Source organism: Vanacampus margaritifer, chromosome 14, assembly GCF_051991255.1.
Source record: "Vanacampus margaritifer isolate UIUO_Vmar chromosome 14, RoL_Vmar_1.0, whole genome shotgun sequence".
NCBI lineage: Eukaryota > Metazoa > Chordata > Actinopteri > Syngnathiformes > Syngnathidae > Vanacampus > Vanacampus margaritifer.
This window is the reverse complement of record NC_135445.1, coordinates 21,503,399-21,521,703: the sequence shown is the minus strand read 5'-3', so window position 1 is coordinate 21,521,703 and position 18,305 is coordinate 21,503,399. Positions and strand designations below refer to the sequence as shown.

Sequence of the window (18,305 nt, the reverse complement as noted above, 5' to 3'; positions counted from 1 at the left end):
TATTAATGAAAATATAATTTCACTTTTTAGCCATATAACTTATATCTCAGCTATTTAATTCTAACAGGCATAAATTGATTGCAAATATAACTCAAAGTCCTTATAATGCCACGAAAGATGTTTCCAGTTGTTTCCGGTACCGGTTTGCGACACGTGGGCCGCGTCCCAGTCCTTGCGCTTCCCCTTTGTGTTCATCGGTTGTGCGTTCCTGTCGACGAGTGCGAGTGTGTAGTGTGTCTGTCTCAGTTGTCCGATGCATTTCAGAGAGCTGAGACGCCCTGCGGGCGGGAGCGCGAGGTTTGGGGGCACAGGGGTGGGGGTGCGAGTGTTGAAACGAGGCCAGCAGTGGCCGGAAACGGCGCTGATGTGTGAAACCCGGATGTAGGAAGTCCGTGGCATCTACCCCATAGCACTACTTATTATTTCAAATTTAAATTTCCTGTACATTTTACATAATCATTTTTATTTACGTAAATGTGTTATTAGATTTTTCATACACAAATGTTAAAACAAGCTTTTTTGTGGATAATTGGCATTGCATTGCAGACAAATAACAGTGGTGGCATGGGTTCGAAGTACGAACCCCAAGTGAGTGTGCAGTGCAGGCATGTTATCATGTGCCCCCTTTTTTTTCCTTTTTTTTTTAGCACCTGCCCCTCCAAAGGTCACTGCACGCCCCTGACACCTGGGTGTCAATACAATTTTTAAAATTTTCATGAAATGTATTACAGGGTACATTTTGTGTGAAATTTTAGAGGAAACCTCTTTAATTTTGTTAGTAATTATTTTTATTATTTTTTTAAACTTGGGAGGATACAACAAGATTTAAGACTTGGGATTAAAAAAAATTCACAGGACAGCAACGATATGTTGCGATTAGTCGACTAATTGCGGCTACTGTTGATGATTAGTCGACTAGCAAAATAATCGTTTGTGGCAGCCCTAGTTGTGAGTATATTTTGGTGGTCATGGACCATTATACACGCTTTGCACAGGCATATGCAACTACTAACAAATCAACAAAGACTGTGGCCGAAAAACTGTTCAATGACTTTTGCCTTAGGTTGGGTTTCCCAGGAAGACTTCATCACAATTTAGGGAGAGAGTTTGAGAACAGGGTTTTACACCACTTGAAATCAAAGAGGCAAAATCCCAAAAATCAAGACCCCAATTTTTACAGGAGTTGACAACCACAGATTTTCTAATATAATGGGTGTGATTTTTTCCACCAAAAGTTTTTGGGGGAACTGTTTTTTTCCATTTTCACAATTAACAAAACATTGCGCTACAAATAACAAACAACAAGGCAAACCCCTTGATCAAAAGAATAAAACTCACATGGAGAAAAAAAATACCTTTGTCACATCTCCAAGCACGTACACCGCCGAATCTAACTGAAAGATTTACTATTTTTACAACATTTTTCTAAAGTCCTTCAATTATAGGACAGTCCCAAAATATATGTACATAGTCACTAATTCCTCCAGTATGGAGGTAAATACACTGTATGGTGCAAAAGTAACTTGATACTGATACGGATGGACTAGCATTTCAAAAACAGAATAGCCAATATTCATATTCAAATAAGAGTAATGTTACATTGGAAAATTAAACTCAAGTAGAAATTGAAGAGGGTCTTCTGCCCAGATTTAGATAAAAGTGAAGTGCAGGACTGCAGTGTTTGCAGCAGGTATAACAGTATGCCTAAATCTAAACCTCCCCAGGGGCACTCACGATTCGGACGTGACTGCTCCTGGTCAGGTGGTTTCGATGGATTTCACTGACATGATAAAGCCAGTGTCAGGATACAGATATTTGCTGGTAATAGTGGATTCATTTTCAGGATGGCCAGAGGCATATCCCTGCAAATCTGAAACAGCAAATATCGTGGTAAAACATCTGATTAATCATTACATACTGTACCATCACATGGGTATCCTAGAAAAATTTGATCAGACAATGGAACCCATTTCAAAAACAAACATCTACAAGCAGTAAAAAAGGCATTGGGGCTAAAACACATTTGGTTCTGTGTATCATCCCCAATCCCAAGGACAGGTTGAGCGAATGAATAGAAATATTAAAGAAAAATGGGCTAAAGCACTGGCCTCATCAAACTTTAATTGGGTACAAGCTCTTCCTGTTGCATTAATGAATGTGCGAATGTCACTAAACTCAGCCAAAGGCTGGACTCCGTTTGAATGTCACGCCAACAGACCTTTTCCGGCTCCAACAGCTCCATTGGAAGAGACGCACGTTCCAGGACCTCCAGAACTCAAACAACTAACATTTACTAACAAAAAAACAACCAGATGCTCCTTCAGAAATAAATGATTGTGAATATGTATGGCTGAAAGTGATTAAACGAAAATGGTTTGAGCCCAGGTGGACTGGACCCCACAAGGTGACGGAGAGGACATCTTCTGCAGTTCGCCTGCACGGAAAAGGTGATACGTGGTATCACATCTCCTCCACCCGACCGGCAAGGACACCGGCTGGAGCCATTGTCCCTGCACCAGGCAATCGCCCAACAACAACCGAGAAGCAAGCCGGCTCCCACTGACATCATTCAACAAAGGTTGAGTTCACGGTATACGAGCAGAAGACTCAGCCTGGGACCAGGCAGTCTAACCTAAGGTCCTGAAGAAGCTGACAGCACCCTCCAACAGCAACCCAAGAACATCATCTCATCCGACGAAGAGGACGAAGATCCCGCTGGGATTTTTCTCTGAAATGTTTATCTGCTTGTGTCGGACTCTATTGAGTCCGAAAGAAGGATTGAAGAGGGTATTTTGCCCAGATTTAGTCATTACTGTCTTAATTTATTTATTTCCTCAGTAGAAATTTTATCCGTGGATGTGTCTTTGTGAGTGATGTCGCAATTTCTGCTCGTGCCGGTTTGTCTGAGGGGCCTCCTCTATTTCCACAACAATAGACCATTTGTCTGTGGTTGAAGTCAATGTGTTAATATGATTTCTTTGTAGGTCTTATCTCATGCCGGCTGTCGTTGTGTCTGTAGGGCCTCCTCTATTTGCGCAACAATAGATCATTTGTCTGTGGTTGAAGTCAATGTGTATTGAATGATGTCTGTAAAAGTCTTATCTCATGTCTGTTGAACTCCGGGTGGGCTGGGGGCTTGGGGGTTTTGTGGTACCGCTCTTCAAGATAGTATACGAATGTTGTAAGTCCTTTGAAATCTTCGCATTAGTGAGAGGCTGTCACCATTGTCTGGGAACTCACTTGTGCCCGGAATATTCCTTAGAAATAAAAGCTTCAAAGTGACTGTTCATCGATCTCCAGCCTGCATTCGGATAACCAACATTCTCACTACCCGAAAGAAAACGAACACGCGGAGAAAAGATCATTTTCTCCAACAAAATTAAAAGTGCAGAAAAAATACTTGCACAAATATTTCAGTACTGTGAGTGATGAGTAAACTAACAGTGTAAGAGCCTTTAAAAAAAAAAAAACTGTTTGCAAAGCATACATTGCAAAAATACTGACATTTATCAAGAAATTGTAATATTTAAAATAAAATGATTAAATACCGAGGATAAAAGGTTGTGGTTAAAATACCTGTAGTGGCTTAAAGATTCACTCGCAGTAAAAACGTTTTGTTTTCATTTTATTGTGATAGTAAGAGTACAGATACTTGAATATAATGTTACTCAGCTACAAGAAAAAATAAAGATACTCTGATTTTTTCAAAAGTTACTCAAATACAAGTAGCTGAGTAATGTCCACTTTTGGTTATAGGTTTAGGTTATCTTGTAAAACATTCAATAGTGTTCTGTAGCTCTATAGTAATTTTCACATCAAAGCACTGTTAGATATTATTAACATTTAAATTCTTTATTTCATATATTAACCATTGTTATACATTATTAACATTTTAATTCTTTATATTAACCATGTCAAAATGTTTTGTAGATGTGAGGTAGTGTTGAACTCAGTATAATTTGACTTTAAGCTGGAACATATTGTTTAGTCTAAAACAATTCCTTCTCAGTGTTCTGTGCGAAAACACATTTGGTCCTTGAGAACAGAATCTGCTTCGAACACACACCCCTGACTCTGTTTGCGCCATCGCTCACGGAAAAGTACCCAGAGAGTATGTTTTGTCGACAAATGAAAGAGAGGCGGTCTGTTTAACTATAAGAAGCCATTTTCCACGCGGAAGAGACACATTCGGACTCTGAAATTCCACCTGTTACGTGATGTTTGGAGTCTGTCACGATGTCCAGAGATCTCTGTTGTTTTTATTTAATCATTTTTGCAAAGGTGTTTTTTCTTACATTAAATCTGTCTTCAAATTTTGGAACACGCAAAGAGGACAAATTATTTTATTCCTCTTCAGCACTAAGCAGCAGTTTATGAGGTATTTTTCGATTATATATATATTTTTTTATAGGTACAAGCTATTGATCGTAAGTTTACACTGGTAGGCTTCAAATCTTTAAATGAAAATCGTGACTTCATTGTGTTCAGTTTTCGTGACAATTAGCAACATGAGATGAGCTAGCTAGCACCAGATTACGAGCTATGATCGTACAATAAATCTTACCTTCACACTAAAACTTCTTTCTTTCTGCCCCCTTTGAGTGCTCTGCATGTCAACCAACGTTTAAGCTATTCCACACGGTGTTTGTATATTGAACCATGTTGAAATTTTCACGCCTGGGACGTCCTCTTCTTCCAAAATGATGCGTAAAGTGGTGTGGCTACTCTGTTTGGAATTTCGGACTTGTGCATATTAATGATAAAAACGTGGCATCATTTAAGATCAACCCACTGTCGTTCGCTGAACAGATGAGGTTGAGCTTTAGCCCGCCCAAATCCTCCAGAGTCTGCCCTCTTCTTCTACGAGTGCAAATCACGGAGCTCTACAAGTACGAATCAGTTTTGCACCATCTGTAGCGAGAGATTTAGTGCAAAAGTCAAGTGACTGGACAGCAGCAGAAAAGACACTTGTGACTCCTAGTGATGACTTCTTTGACTACAAGTTGTCATTTCTACAGGTACAAATCACTATTACAGATACAAATGTACACTTTTTTGTACACGTACAAAATTGTTTTGGGTACAGGTACAAATCACTACTTTTACAGATACAAATTTACACTTTTTTGTACAGGTACAGGTACAAATCACTACTTTTACGGATACAAATTTTCATTACTTTTACAGATACAAATTTACACTTTTTTGTGCAGGTACAGGTACAAATCACGACTTTTACAGGTAAAACATTTTTTTTACAGGTAAAAAAAAAATTACAGGTAAAAATTTGTTGTTTTTTTTACAGATACAAATGTTTGTTTGTTTTTTTACAGATGCATTTTTTTTACAGGTACAAATCGCGACAGATAATAATTTATACTTCTTTCTACAGGTAAATTTTTTTTTTAATACAACGACAATTTTTTTTTTTTACAGGTACAAGTTACTTTTGCATCATATTTACCTCCATACTTCAGCACCTATCAGTCAAGGATGTCTTTACAAACATAGAAATCTTAAGAGTAGTATTAAAATACCTCGGTTATAATTTCCAATCGAATTCATCAATTAATTCCATTCTTTGTGACTGTCCCTACACAACTCTTCCCATGTCTTGTCTTGAATTGTAGTATTCGAGTGATATATATATCGCCATGACGATATAACTTTTTTTTTATTGTGCCCTTTCTTACCTATCGTCTCTATTGTCATTTACACTCTTTTTAGACAAAGATGTCCATACTGTATGCAGTATTAGAACGCTTAAGTATTATTTTTGTCATTATTTATGCACTTGGATTATCTAAGTGCCAAACAAGAGTAAGAAACAACTTTTGCAGAAGAATTTACGTCTCCGCAACCTTTACGTCATTTAGTTTTGCTTTGCGTTAGTGTTGTGTCGTTCACGTACGTTTCATTCAAAAAGAACAAATCCTTTCAGTGAACATGAGTGAACGGATCACTTCCTGAATGACCGAACGATTCGATGAATGAATCTTTTGAACGGTTCTTTTTAATGAACTGATTCTGAAGATTCAGTTCACTTAAAATAATTGTCATGCCCATCACTACTTTGCGGCATCGTGTATGTGGCGTTTAACAGCAACTTGCCTGGATTTGCAACACCACGCTGCTTTACGTTATTTAACACACGCGCAGTCTCACACAGATGCAAGTTCGACGATGGAGGAGGAAGAAGGCAAAACAACGGCTCCTGAAATGGAAGAAGTTGCATCTTCAATTCCACAGAAAGAAGCACTTGTACCGAAAAAAGGGGGTACATCTCTAGTTTGGTTCACAAAGTCCGACGCGGAGCAGAAAACAGTAATATGCAAGTTGTGCCGCAGGAACATTCCAGCACCCGACGCGAACACAACAAACCTATGTTATCACCTTGAGAAGAAGCATGAAAAAGAGCACATGGCTATCCTACAGATGTGAGCCAACAAAGATAATATCAGTGAATCCGAAACAAAACGCAAGAAGAAAAAACAAAGTCAACCGAACATACAGTAGTCCTTTGCGCAGGCCACCCCATATGAAAGAAACTCACCTCGCTGGAAAAAAAATAACAGAGCGCGTTCTGTAAAATGTATTTATTTTGTTTGATACAATTGAATTTACCACATACAAAGAATGTTAGGTACTGTTGATCTACTACTCTAGCTGCACTACAAAGCTACAGACATGAGAAAGTTGAAACTTTGCACTTTGAAAAAACATTTTTTGGGCATTTTATTTATTACCGAAAATGTTTGAATTTTATTTTGTATGCCTTATAAAAAACGTGTTGGCTTCTCCTTTGTTTACATTTATAATTTTATATTAAAGCACTACTGGATTCATTTGTGACGTCCTTTTCAATGTCACAAATAAAGTGCGAAAATGTAGGCAAAGTACGTTGTATTTTTTTTTTTAATGGAAGAACTGAAAATATATCAATATCGTGGTATATCGTTATCGTGAGATTTTGAGTCGTATTCTAGGTCTTTTGATTTGCCAGATAAATTTAGAAATTAAATTGTTCAGTGTCTTAAAAAAGGAGACTGGAACTCTTGTGGGTAAAGCTTGAAATAAGAAGAGGAGTCTAGAAAGTATATTCATTTTTACTGTTGCTACTCTGCTAAACAAAGACAAAGGGAGGACCTCCCATCGTGTCAAGTCATTCCTTTTTGTGTTGTTAATTTAAACAATTCTGATGGACGGTGAGTGAGAACTATCCTCAAATAACGAAAACCCTGTTTGGACCAGCGAAATGAAAAGTCTATACTTAATTGTACTGGACAATTTCCTGAAAGCATCATCGCCTCGGATTTCTTTTGATTATTATTTTTTTATCCCAAAATGACTCCGTATTCATCCAAGCACTGCATAAGTAATTATCTTAATGACAATTAAAATGTTGTCTGCAAAAAGTGCTACCTTATGGACTGCTCCCCCTTCATCATTGGTTATCCCCTGTATCTCATCTTTTTGGCATATAGCCTCTGCCAAGGGTTCAATGCTGACTGTAAAAAGGATCGGTGATAACGAATCCCCCTGTCTCACACCTCTTTCTACATTGAAAAAATCTGAGCATTGACCATTGACCCTTACTTTCGATTTTTGGTCTTTATATAGCACATCAATCCAATTGGCAAATTCCTCTCCAAAACCCATTTCTAATATTGTCTGAAAAATTGTTGATCCACCCTATCGAATGCCTTCTCAGCATCGAGGCTAAGAAACATTGAGGGCTGTATATCTCGTGTTGCTATTGACTGTATATTTAAGACTCTTCTTATATTATTTGTTCCTTGGCGTCCTGTAATAAATCCTGTTTGGTCCGGTTTGTTTAACTTCCTTATGTGTTTTTGTATTCTAGTCGCTATTATTGATGTCAATATCTTATAATCCACACACAGTAAGTTCATGGGACAATAACTGGGACATTGCACTTCCCCTCTTTATGTAGGACCGTGATAATTGCTTCCGACCAGTGGCGTCTCTGGCATGAAAAATTGAGTGGGGCACTTTACATCCACAAGCAGCAAAACCTACACAATAAATTCGAATTCAATTCAAGATCACCATCCGGTGCTATATAAATAAAGTCGCCTACCATTTATTCATAGCCTTACAAATTAAGGCTATGAATAAAACCTTCGAATGGTTCAAAATAGGGCTGTGCAATTAATCAAAATCCAATTACAATTTCAGTTATTACACTCCACAATTACAAAATTTGCATAATCGTAAACAAAAATAAAAGATTATTAATACTCATTTTGAGTTGTTTAAATTTATATATTTGCACCTTTTTATTTTAAAATGACTAATTTAAAAAAAATCTATGCTCCAAAAGTTACTTAGATAATTATAGTGTTTGAAATTTTTTTATTTTTCTTAATATTTTTATATGTTTAAACATTTTCTTGTTTTTTATTGTAAAAAAAACAATTGTTTGAATAATTGTGATTTCAATTATTACCAAAATAATTGGGAGTATTATTATTATTATTTTATATATAATGGAGTTGGCCCTAGTTCACCCACCAGGTGATGTTCATTCTGCTCAGTTTTTTCTAGCTTAACTTTATTTCCAATTGGCCAGATTTTCTTTGCTGCTTCAAATTCAACACATGGAAACGTTTTGCTGAAATTACTAAAACGTGTTGTCCAGCAGTGCTGCTATGAGGTGGCCACTCTTGCAAAATCCCACCTTCACTTTGAGCCACAAGCTTCCTTCATAATGAGACAGCCTGCAGTGTTTTGCCCCCTAATTTCTGTAGCGCTGCCTCTTTCTTGAGCGATAACGTCATCTACTTCATTCATATTGTTGGTCGTCTTTTGTTTCTAGATTTGAATACCCTGCGCTTTTTCTTGATGTCAGTGACTCCATAAGCAACGACAATAATAAAATGTTAATTTTGTAAGGAAGAACAAGCATCATCATCTGAAGAAAATCTTGTTATCCACACCAAAAGATGAAGGTGGATTTGAACTCTTAGACTTCATGGACTTGAATTACACATTTAAAGGGACTGCAACATGAAAAATCAACTTTTTGGAGCTTGTACCCATGTTAAAATGCTAATTCCTCACCAAAACCATGGCCAAAGTTGTGTTTTCCTCCATTCGCCCCTGTATGAGAATTTCTAGGTTATTCTGCTCTCCAAGCACCAGCCCCTCCCAACCTGAGAAAACGAGCTGTTGGCACTGTTTGACGTCATAGCGTGCGACCCCACCCCCACACCGCCTCTGCGGACAAAACGCACGCCCACTTTCTCTGAGACCTCCTTCCATGGTATAATGACAAAAGTCGCCTTTATCAATAAACATTCTGTCCAAATGAATTCAAAGCAATAATTTATTCTTCATATTTGCAATGCCAAAGTGCAATGAAATGACAATTGGCTATCTACAATCCAACCAGGTATGAAAAAAGTTCGTCCGTGACTTCTTTAGCTTTCTCCTCCTTTCTAATATTTATGCTTCAAACAGGCAGATTAAACTTCTGTAACCGTTTGCTGTCACTAAGACACGGAAGTGCACTCTACCTTGCCCCCTCGTGTTAGTGGCAACGCCTCTGGTAAATGTTTGTCACGCCCACAGAAATTCGAAAACGTGCGCCTTTTTCTTCCTCCTGCTCAAACGCATCAGTGAGAACAATGGCGAAACGATCAGGAAGAAGAGGTTGCTGTGTTTCTGACTGCAGAAATGAACATGCCAGTCTTTTTTTTTTTTAACTCCGTCGCCAGAGTCTTTGAGAAGACAGTGAATTGATTGCATTTTTGAAGGCTCATTACGCTGTATGAGATTTAATTACATGGTTACAATACAGGCAAATGGCTCTTTTGCCGTTCAGCGTCCCCATGAGGGCTGTGACGTCACGTGCAAAAGGTCAATAAGGTCAGCCTTGTTTTGATTTATCGCTGGTAGTCAAGCCTGCTTCCAGCTTTTCCTCATTCATATGTTAATTTCAAGCGAAACACCAGCTCACATAGGCTACTATACATAGTGGGAGTGGGGGGGTTGATAACATTTGTTCTATTCCTCTTGTGCTCTTCACAGGCCTGCACATTAACCCCCCTTTTAAAGATGCCAGCATCAAGAGATTTTTCCTGTCAGACTGACAAGGAGACACGTTCTGTTGGCACACAGCTGTGTGTGTATATATATATATATACTGTATATACACACACACATATTTACGTCCGCCATTACTTGTTACAGTCTTTCCAAGGACATTTTAGTTTGACTGTGCCTTCTTGTTTTTTTTTTTCGAAGTTTCTATATTTCTTCCATTAGCGGCCCCACTTGTTCCGGCTGGCTTTCGATGTTAGCCTTGCTAGTAGCAGTCGAGCTAATGCTAGCTGGACTCGGCGGTCTCCGTTGTTTATCGTCTTTTTTTTAAGCCTCTTGTTTGCTAGAGCCTCTATGACTTGTAGACGATTGCATCCTATACTAGTCAAATATGGTCGGCGAAGGTCGTTATCACAGATTTTTATATCATCCGGCGTAGCGCAGCGTTTATGCTGCTACTTGCCTCATGACATCACCGGAAGGCCGATCATTTTTTTGAGCAATTAATTTTCCAGAGACAGACAGGATACGGTATAAATGAGTCTCGAAATACCCTCAGCTTTTGACAAACGAACCGGGCCCCTCAATGACAGATCTCTCTGCAACCATTGGTTAAATGTTTTCTCTGCCGTATTTATCACTGGGTCAAAATTAAAAACACACCTTCCTTTTCTGTCTAAAGTAATGCTCAAATAATTGACTTTTGCCTTTACCAGAATGTTATCAATGGAAGTTATGTCACAAGTTCAAGCAAAGACCTGAGGCTTTAGAAAATATTTCGATAGTTTTGATGGCAGGTTTTACTTGCAGAGCGTTTCTCAAAAATAGTGCAGTATCGTCTGCCAGTTGACTAATTCCTACCCGCAATGGAGTTACCCTTCAGCTTGCTTGCCTTTATGTAGTGACAGAACATTTGTGTAGAAACAAGAAATAAACAGACAGTGGACAACCTTGTATCATGCCTCTTTCCAAACTAAATATTTGCGTAGTACCATTACTTAAATTAACGGAGCTGTTTCCATAAAGTGTTTTCATTGCATTACAAAGGTAAGTTCCAAATACAAATTTTCTGTTAGGTGCCGTGAAGCAAAAATAAGGCCAGGACCCGGTATGTAGTCAGAAACAGGAGCAAACAGTTTATTAGTTCTCAAAGTAGCAAACAAAATCACCTTGCTCAGGGAAAATACAAGAAACAAAGTATATGTTGTTTTCAATAAAACATACAAAATGAATGTGGGTCACTGTAACCTTTTATTCAACCAGCCTCAGCATGCTCAACTCTCAACAACAATATCGCTTACTCTACACACTAGTGGTGGGGTTCCTCTACTTTTCTTATCACTTCCAGTGACTCCATTTAATCCAGTTCCTTTTTGAGCTTGTCCTTAAGCGCTGGAACATGACAAGGTGCATGAACTACAGGCTGAGCTCCTTCTTTCAGCTGTCACTTACAGTATATGTGAAAGGCAATACTCCAAACCCTGCAAATACTGTATGTCTGGGTACTGATTCACTATTGTTTTCACGCTGTTTGGCTCAGAACTTCAAATGTTGTAGACCCGTCTGACTGGGCCTAGCTTCTCACATGCTTTATCTCCTAACAGTGACTTGTGTCCTTCAGGTACAACAATAAACAGCAGATTGTGATATTTCCCTTTAACTTGTACTTTGAGTATGCTTTTGCCTTTGGTATCTATTTACTGTCTATTATATGCTTTGATTGAACTGTTATTTTGGTAAATGCGTGCTTTTACCTTCATTGCATTTACGTACATCCTGCTAATTCATTAGATTGGCTTTGGCTCCTGTGTCCAGTTTATTTTTATTTTTTCCTGGAGCGCTCAGTATTGTTCATTCGGTAATTTTACCGATTTGACGTCATCATCATTGCTCTGTTTTTTTTTGTTTTTTTTTGTATGTGGGTGAGTATGTGTGTGTGCGAGTGTGTGTGTATTCATTAGCTCACCTAAAACCTATTAGAAAAATTACCGTTCACCTAAACCGAACACTTCCAGCCAGAGTCGTGAGGCCGTCAGGAGACCCGAGGAAGTACCAAAGAAAAGAAAGGAAAGTGAAATTCAGCACCGACCAGACACCACCCACCAGGCAACCAACCAGAGTCCTTCACCAACCCCAGAGATATCTAAATTCCAACAAATCAGGGAGACCTCAAGAGATCAAAGGAGAGACTGAGGAAAGGAAGGAAGGACAGACGAAGCAGAGTGAGATCCACAGACACCAGCCTCCACCGATTCAATGACCTGAGGAAGAAGCAGATTGTGTCTGAGTTTCGATAGATGCTGGTGTGGTGGATCTGGCATGCATGAAAATCTCCACCAAAGAGGGGAGCCGTCGACCCCTGCCAGGACAGAGCAAGCGCAACACCTCAGGGCCCCCCAGGCCGCGGCAGCGCCAAAGGACGACCTCCGGCCGGAGAGCAAACCCAGGAGCAGGAGCGCCCCCCACCCCAACACGGCCCGCGCCCCCAACGCAGCAAGACGGGGCATTGCAGGCACGCCAGGCACCCCACCGGTCCACAGCCCCCGTTCCCCCCACGACCCTCCCACCCCCAGCCGACTGGCGAACTCTTCCCCTAAACCTTGAATGTGACCCCACCCAGTGTATATACAAGTGTGTGTGTGTGTGTGTGTGTGGTGCATTAAAATTGGGAGCAGGTGAACCGGAGCAGAGGGAAATGATATCCCCACGCTCCGATCCACCCGCCTCCCAGGCATGTCAGTGAGTGTATGTGGTGCATTAAAAAAAAAAATAGGGGGGGGGGGGGTACACGGACAGTGTGTCCAGTTTAAACGTGACCAGGGCTTCGTTCACTGGTAATGTCTCTGTCCATTTATTCTGCTCCACTGTGTTGACCGTCACCTGCTCAATGGGTGTGTCCTGCTGTGTCACCATGTCCACAAAAAAAACATGTCACTGAGAGCAGTTTCTTCCATTGTGTGTACATCATTTTTTTGGTTTTGCTTTGGGTCCGTAATGCATTGCTTAGCAAAATGGTTTTGTCCTTTGCATCTGTTGCATATTTTACCATAAGCTGGACATTGCTGTCTTGCATGCTTTGTGCCACATCTTTTGCAATGAAACTCTTTTGACTCTTTGTTCGGCGCCATTTTATGCTGTGTTGTTACTGCAGCCACCAATACAGACGGTCCCCAACTTCGACTCACTATGAACCGGCCAGCTGAATGAAGTCCTCCTTATCGGCCACTTTCATCCCCGCTTAAAGAGGGGGTCAAGGGGCTGGAAGCATGTTCTAAATTACCGGCTGCAGTGTGTCTCATGTGACCCGAGGCACATAGTGTGGTGGTTTGCCCCACCTGCCACATTGTTGACAGCACATAATGCAATGAGAGATCTTTAAGCGAATCGTCATATGTAATATGTTGCATTGCTGAGAGATTTAATGTTTCCGACTGTAAATCACAATTTTCATAATGCACATACGTAGTCCAAACACTGCCAACAAATCCCAAATGTTGTTCTGGACACATAACACTCAACACATCAATCACAAATGTGTGACATATTGTTGCAATAAAAGTGTAAGTCATCATATATTTGCTAAAATGCTTTTTATACATCCATCCATTTTTTAACCACTTGTCCTCACAAGGGTTGCGGGGGGCGCTGGAGCCTATCCCAGCTGGCTTCAGGTGGTAGGCAGGGTACTCCCTGAACTTGTTGCCAGCCAATCAAAGGGCACACAGAGATGAACAACCAATCCTTCCTTCCTTCCTTTCCTCAGTCTCTCCTTTGGTCTCTTGAGGTCTCCCTGATTTGTTGAAATTTAGATGTCTCTGAGGTTGGTGAAGGACTCTGGTTGGTGGCCTGGTGGATGGTGTCTGGTCGGTGCTGGATTTCACTTTCCTTTCTTTTCTTTGGTCCTTCCTCGGGTTTCCTGACGGCCTCACGACTCTGGCTGGAAGTGTTCGGTTTAGGTGAACGGTATGGGATTTTTTAAAATAGGTTTTAGGTGAACTAATGAATACACACACACTCGCACGCACGCACATACACATAATCACCCACATACCGAAAAAATACAAAAAAAAAGTAAAAAAAAAAAAAAAATGGAGAGCAATGATGATGACATGTCAAATCGGTAAAATTACCGAATGAACAATACTGAGCTCTCCAGAAAAAGAAAAAAGAAATAGAAAAAAAAAAAGAGATGAACAACCATCCACACTCACAATCACACCTATGGACAATTTGGAGTGTTCAATTAATCTGCCATCTATGTTTTTGGAATGTGGAACGAAACCGGAGTACCCGGAGAAAACCCTCACAAGCACGGGGAGAACATGCAAACTCCACCCAGGAAGGCCAAAGCCCGGACTCAATCTCACGTCCTCTGCAATGGGAGGCAGACGTGCTAACCAGTCCCCACCGTGCCGCTTTTTATACATGTTAACTTTAATTGAACTGTTTAGGGCTCTAGCCTGTGTAACTGTGTCACGCAATCTGGGGCTCAGATCGAAAGAACTACGCCCAAAAATAAGGATGCTGATGGAACTTTCGGTGTTTGTAGCAGCTGGCAAGATACTCACATGCTTACACACTTCCACTCACACTCAAGCAGACAAATGTGTTATTTTGAGATAATGCAGCATTGCAGCATAGCGTATTTTCCCACCCCCTTTAGAGGTGCAATGCTTTTTCTTAACCTAGATTTGTGATACCTCCTTCTGTTCCCTCAGTTTCAGGACATTGACAAAATAAATGTGTCCAAGAAATTTTAAATTTTAAACCTCTTACGTCTGGGTCTTTTTTTTTTCTGTCTGGAAATCAGGAATAATGAACGGAGGTGCAAGCGTACACTTGCGTCTTGGAGCTTTGCAATGTTTTTTTTTTTGCCTATAAACTCCATTAGGACAGTTGAAACGGCACCAAGTGCATCTGTCGTTTTGTCACTTAAGGCTTAAAACAGATTAAACAATGCCTGCAAGTTTTAAGAATAGGATGTACAGTATCAGCACTCTAAACCCAGCCATTCAAATGACGGCTATTTTAGTAGCCCCACTTTTTTTAAAAACTTGATTTACACACATGTGCAAGCGTAATGCACACTTCTCTTATTATAGGTGGATTTTTGCTATTTTTGAGCCGGCCCAATCTCTATCCCCTGGGAAAAACTGGGAGCCACTGTACTCCCTTTAACAGGAATTCACCGTGAGTCCACGAGACTTTCACTGATGCTAGATCCAGATTGCAGTCCACAATTTGAAGATGCCTGGCTTAATGGCTTCAATCAATCATCACTCAACAGACAGTAAAATCACAGTTCATTTAATTAAAGTCCATCACATTAGATGTGGTTATTAGCAATACACGTAAAAGCGAAAACATATGTCAAGGTAATACATGTTTTAAGTCGTGAAATGTGTCTACATTGTTATTTTGAACAATGAGCTATCTCGTTACATTGTCACATTTAACGTCTGTTTATCAATTAAAATACTTCTCGCTGCCATTTCAACAGTACAATGAAAAGAAAGATCAAAACAGCTTCCACAGATTCAAAGTCACATTTTTTTCCTGTGCATAAGAGAAAGTCTAGAGTGGTGGCCCTCAGTGAGCAGGTCTATCCTGCTGGTGTATCTGCAGGGAGAGTTGTGAAGGTGGTATTCGGGGGTTCATCAGGCCTCAGAGCTCAGGGTTGTCCGAGTTGGACTGGGAGGGAGCCGTGCTGCAGCGCTGTGTTCAGTACGAAAACTGTAATCATACTGATAAACAACGGTTGTTTTTTAAAATTCCAAGCTTATGCAATAGTACATATGTCATTTCTAGCTCCTTTTATTTTTGGTTGAACATATTGCATCAGTGAAACATTACGGCTAAACAGTTTCAGGAAAGATGGCGATTTATTTTCTTTCTGTTAGATATTGCGATTTCCTTTAGATTCAGGATTATTGTTTTTCAAATTAAACTTCTGGAGAATTATCACTACATTTGCAAATCCATTCATCCATACATTTTCTTTCACTAATTCAGGGGTCGGGTCGAAGGGCCCGGGTCAGGGCAGCAGTTTTAAGAGGGAGGGCTAGATTCATCCCTAACGCTTCAGTGGGCTGTGAACCAAGAGTTGGAGATCAAGGCTTGATGAAGCCAACAGTACCACATCTTTAAATAGCAGAGATGCAATAATGTGGCCACTAAGTTGGACGGCCTCAACGCCTTGGCTGCCCCTAAAAAAATCTGTCTATAAAGCAGTCTTTTTCAAATGGGGGTGGGGGGGGGTGCAGCTCATTCAGAATGCTGCAGCTCGAGTTCTGACCAAAACAAAGAGATCAGAACATATTACTCCAGTCCTTAAGGCTTTACACTAGCTCCCTGTTAGCTGTAGAATGAATTTTCAAAATTTTGTTACTAGTCTATAAATCACTGAATGCTTTAGGTCCTGAATATATTCAAGAAATGCTGATTGAATACAAGCCCAGAAGGGCTCTGAGATCTACAGACTTGGGCCAACTAGTGGACCCCAGAGATCAAAGTAAACATGGTGAAGCTGCATTTAGATGTTATGCTGCACAAAAATGGAATAAGCTGCCAACAGAAGTGAAGTCAGCCCAGAGTGTAAATGCTTTTAAATCCAGGTTTGAAAACTTTGCTTTTTTTCCCACATATCTTTGATTAAGGTATGTTAATCAATTTAAAATATTTTTTTTCTTCCCTTTTAGATATTATTATTATTATTTTTAAACTTCCTTATGCTAAATGTTTTTAAAGTTTGGTATCTAATGTTTTAACAGTCAATCTATGCTCTTTTAGTACATTTTGTAACCTACTTTTGTTTTCTCTTTTTGCTCTGAATGTTAACTACTGTGTTTGTTGATGCTTATAGGTGTTGTCTTTTCCTTGTGTAAAGCACATTGAGTTGCCTTTTGTATGAAATGTGCTATACAAATAAACTTGCCTTGCCTAGCCTATAAATGAGTTGAGTATTTACAGTTGTGGCAGAGAGTTGGGGGGCGTGAAATATTTTCTTCCTCCTCGGGAGGAGTAACATAATAATTGATAAGCTCCGCCATTAAGGTTGTGAACAGAATTGGTGACAAAGGGCAGCCATGGCGGAGCCCAACCCTCATCTGAAACAAATACGATTTTTTGCCGGCAATGCGGACCTAACTCTAACATTAGTCACAACAGTTTGGTCCCTGTATGACTAATGTCAGAGTCTGTATCAGGGGGTTTGGTATCCCATACTCTCGAAGCACCCCCCACTCTCCAAGGGACATGGTCAAATGCTTTCTCCAAAACGACAACTTGGGCTAACTCCCTCGAGGACCCTCCAGATGGTGTGGAGCAGGTCCACTGTTCTACGGCCGTAATGAAAATCATACTATTTCTCCTCGACCCAAACCCATGCCTCAGGGACCGCTGAAGCTGCGTTCCACTTGGCCATTTAGTACCTATCAGATGCCTCTATAGTCCCACAGGCCAAAAAGGCCCGATAGAACTTCTCCTTCAGTTTGATGGCATCCCTCACCGCTGGTATGCGGCAACAGGTGCCGCTTCAAAAATGGAGGCACAGAACATGGTCTACTAGGATTCAATGTCTATTGCTCCCCGGGACGTGGGAAAAATCTGCCAGAGGAGGGAGTTGAAACTCCTTCTGACAGGGGACTCATTCCTAGCAGTCCCTCAATACGTTAGGGTCTGCCAAGTCGGACCAGCATCTTCCGCAGCATCATCAGAGCCAACACACAGCCAAGTGGTAATCAGTTGACTGTTCAGCTCTATCGTCACCTGAGTGCCCAAGATATGTGGCCGCAGTTCCGAGCAGCGGCCCTAACTAGAGATGCGAGCAGCTATAAAGGGCCCTAACAGCCTAGACCACTTTGGGGTACTTGCACGTTGGGTTACTGCTGGCACATTGGAATTAGATGTTTTATTTATTTATTTTAATGGCACAATATACCTTTATATATGGATTTAAAAAAAATGCGAGGTGTGATGAGTGTGCAAAGCGCAAGCTCAATGTTAAGAATGTGTCGAAGTCAAGTCACGGGAGATAAGATGTAAATGATGTGGGTTGAAGATCAGTAAGCCTCAAAAACCAAAACCAAATTTCCTTAAAAAACAAGATAACAAGCACCATGAGAACAGGTACGTACTTAATACACACTTGAATAACTTGAATAAATAAGAATTTAATAAAAATAATTTCTGAACATGTCTGACATAAAGAAACCTTGGAAATAATGCATGGAGAAGATCCT

General features: G+C 40.2%; 1 protein-coding gene across 2 annotated transcripts in view; it reads right to left on the bottom strand.

Moving 5' to 3' along the window:
• Positions 1-15,351: 15,351 nt before the first annotated feature.
• The window catches only part of LOC144034208 (multivesicular body subunit 12B-like), a 102,681-nt gene continuing 99,727 nt past the window's right edge, over positions 15,352-18,305 (bottom strand). For both annotated transcript variants that reach the window (XM_077542803.1, XM_077542801.1), the window contains one exon: positions 15,352-15,809. In XM_077542803.1, the coding sequence (XP_077398929.1) occupies positions 15,723-15,809 (87 nt within the window). In that variant the 3' untranslated portion in view covers positions 15,352-15,722. The remainder of the gene's footprint in view (positions 15,810-18,305) is intronic.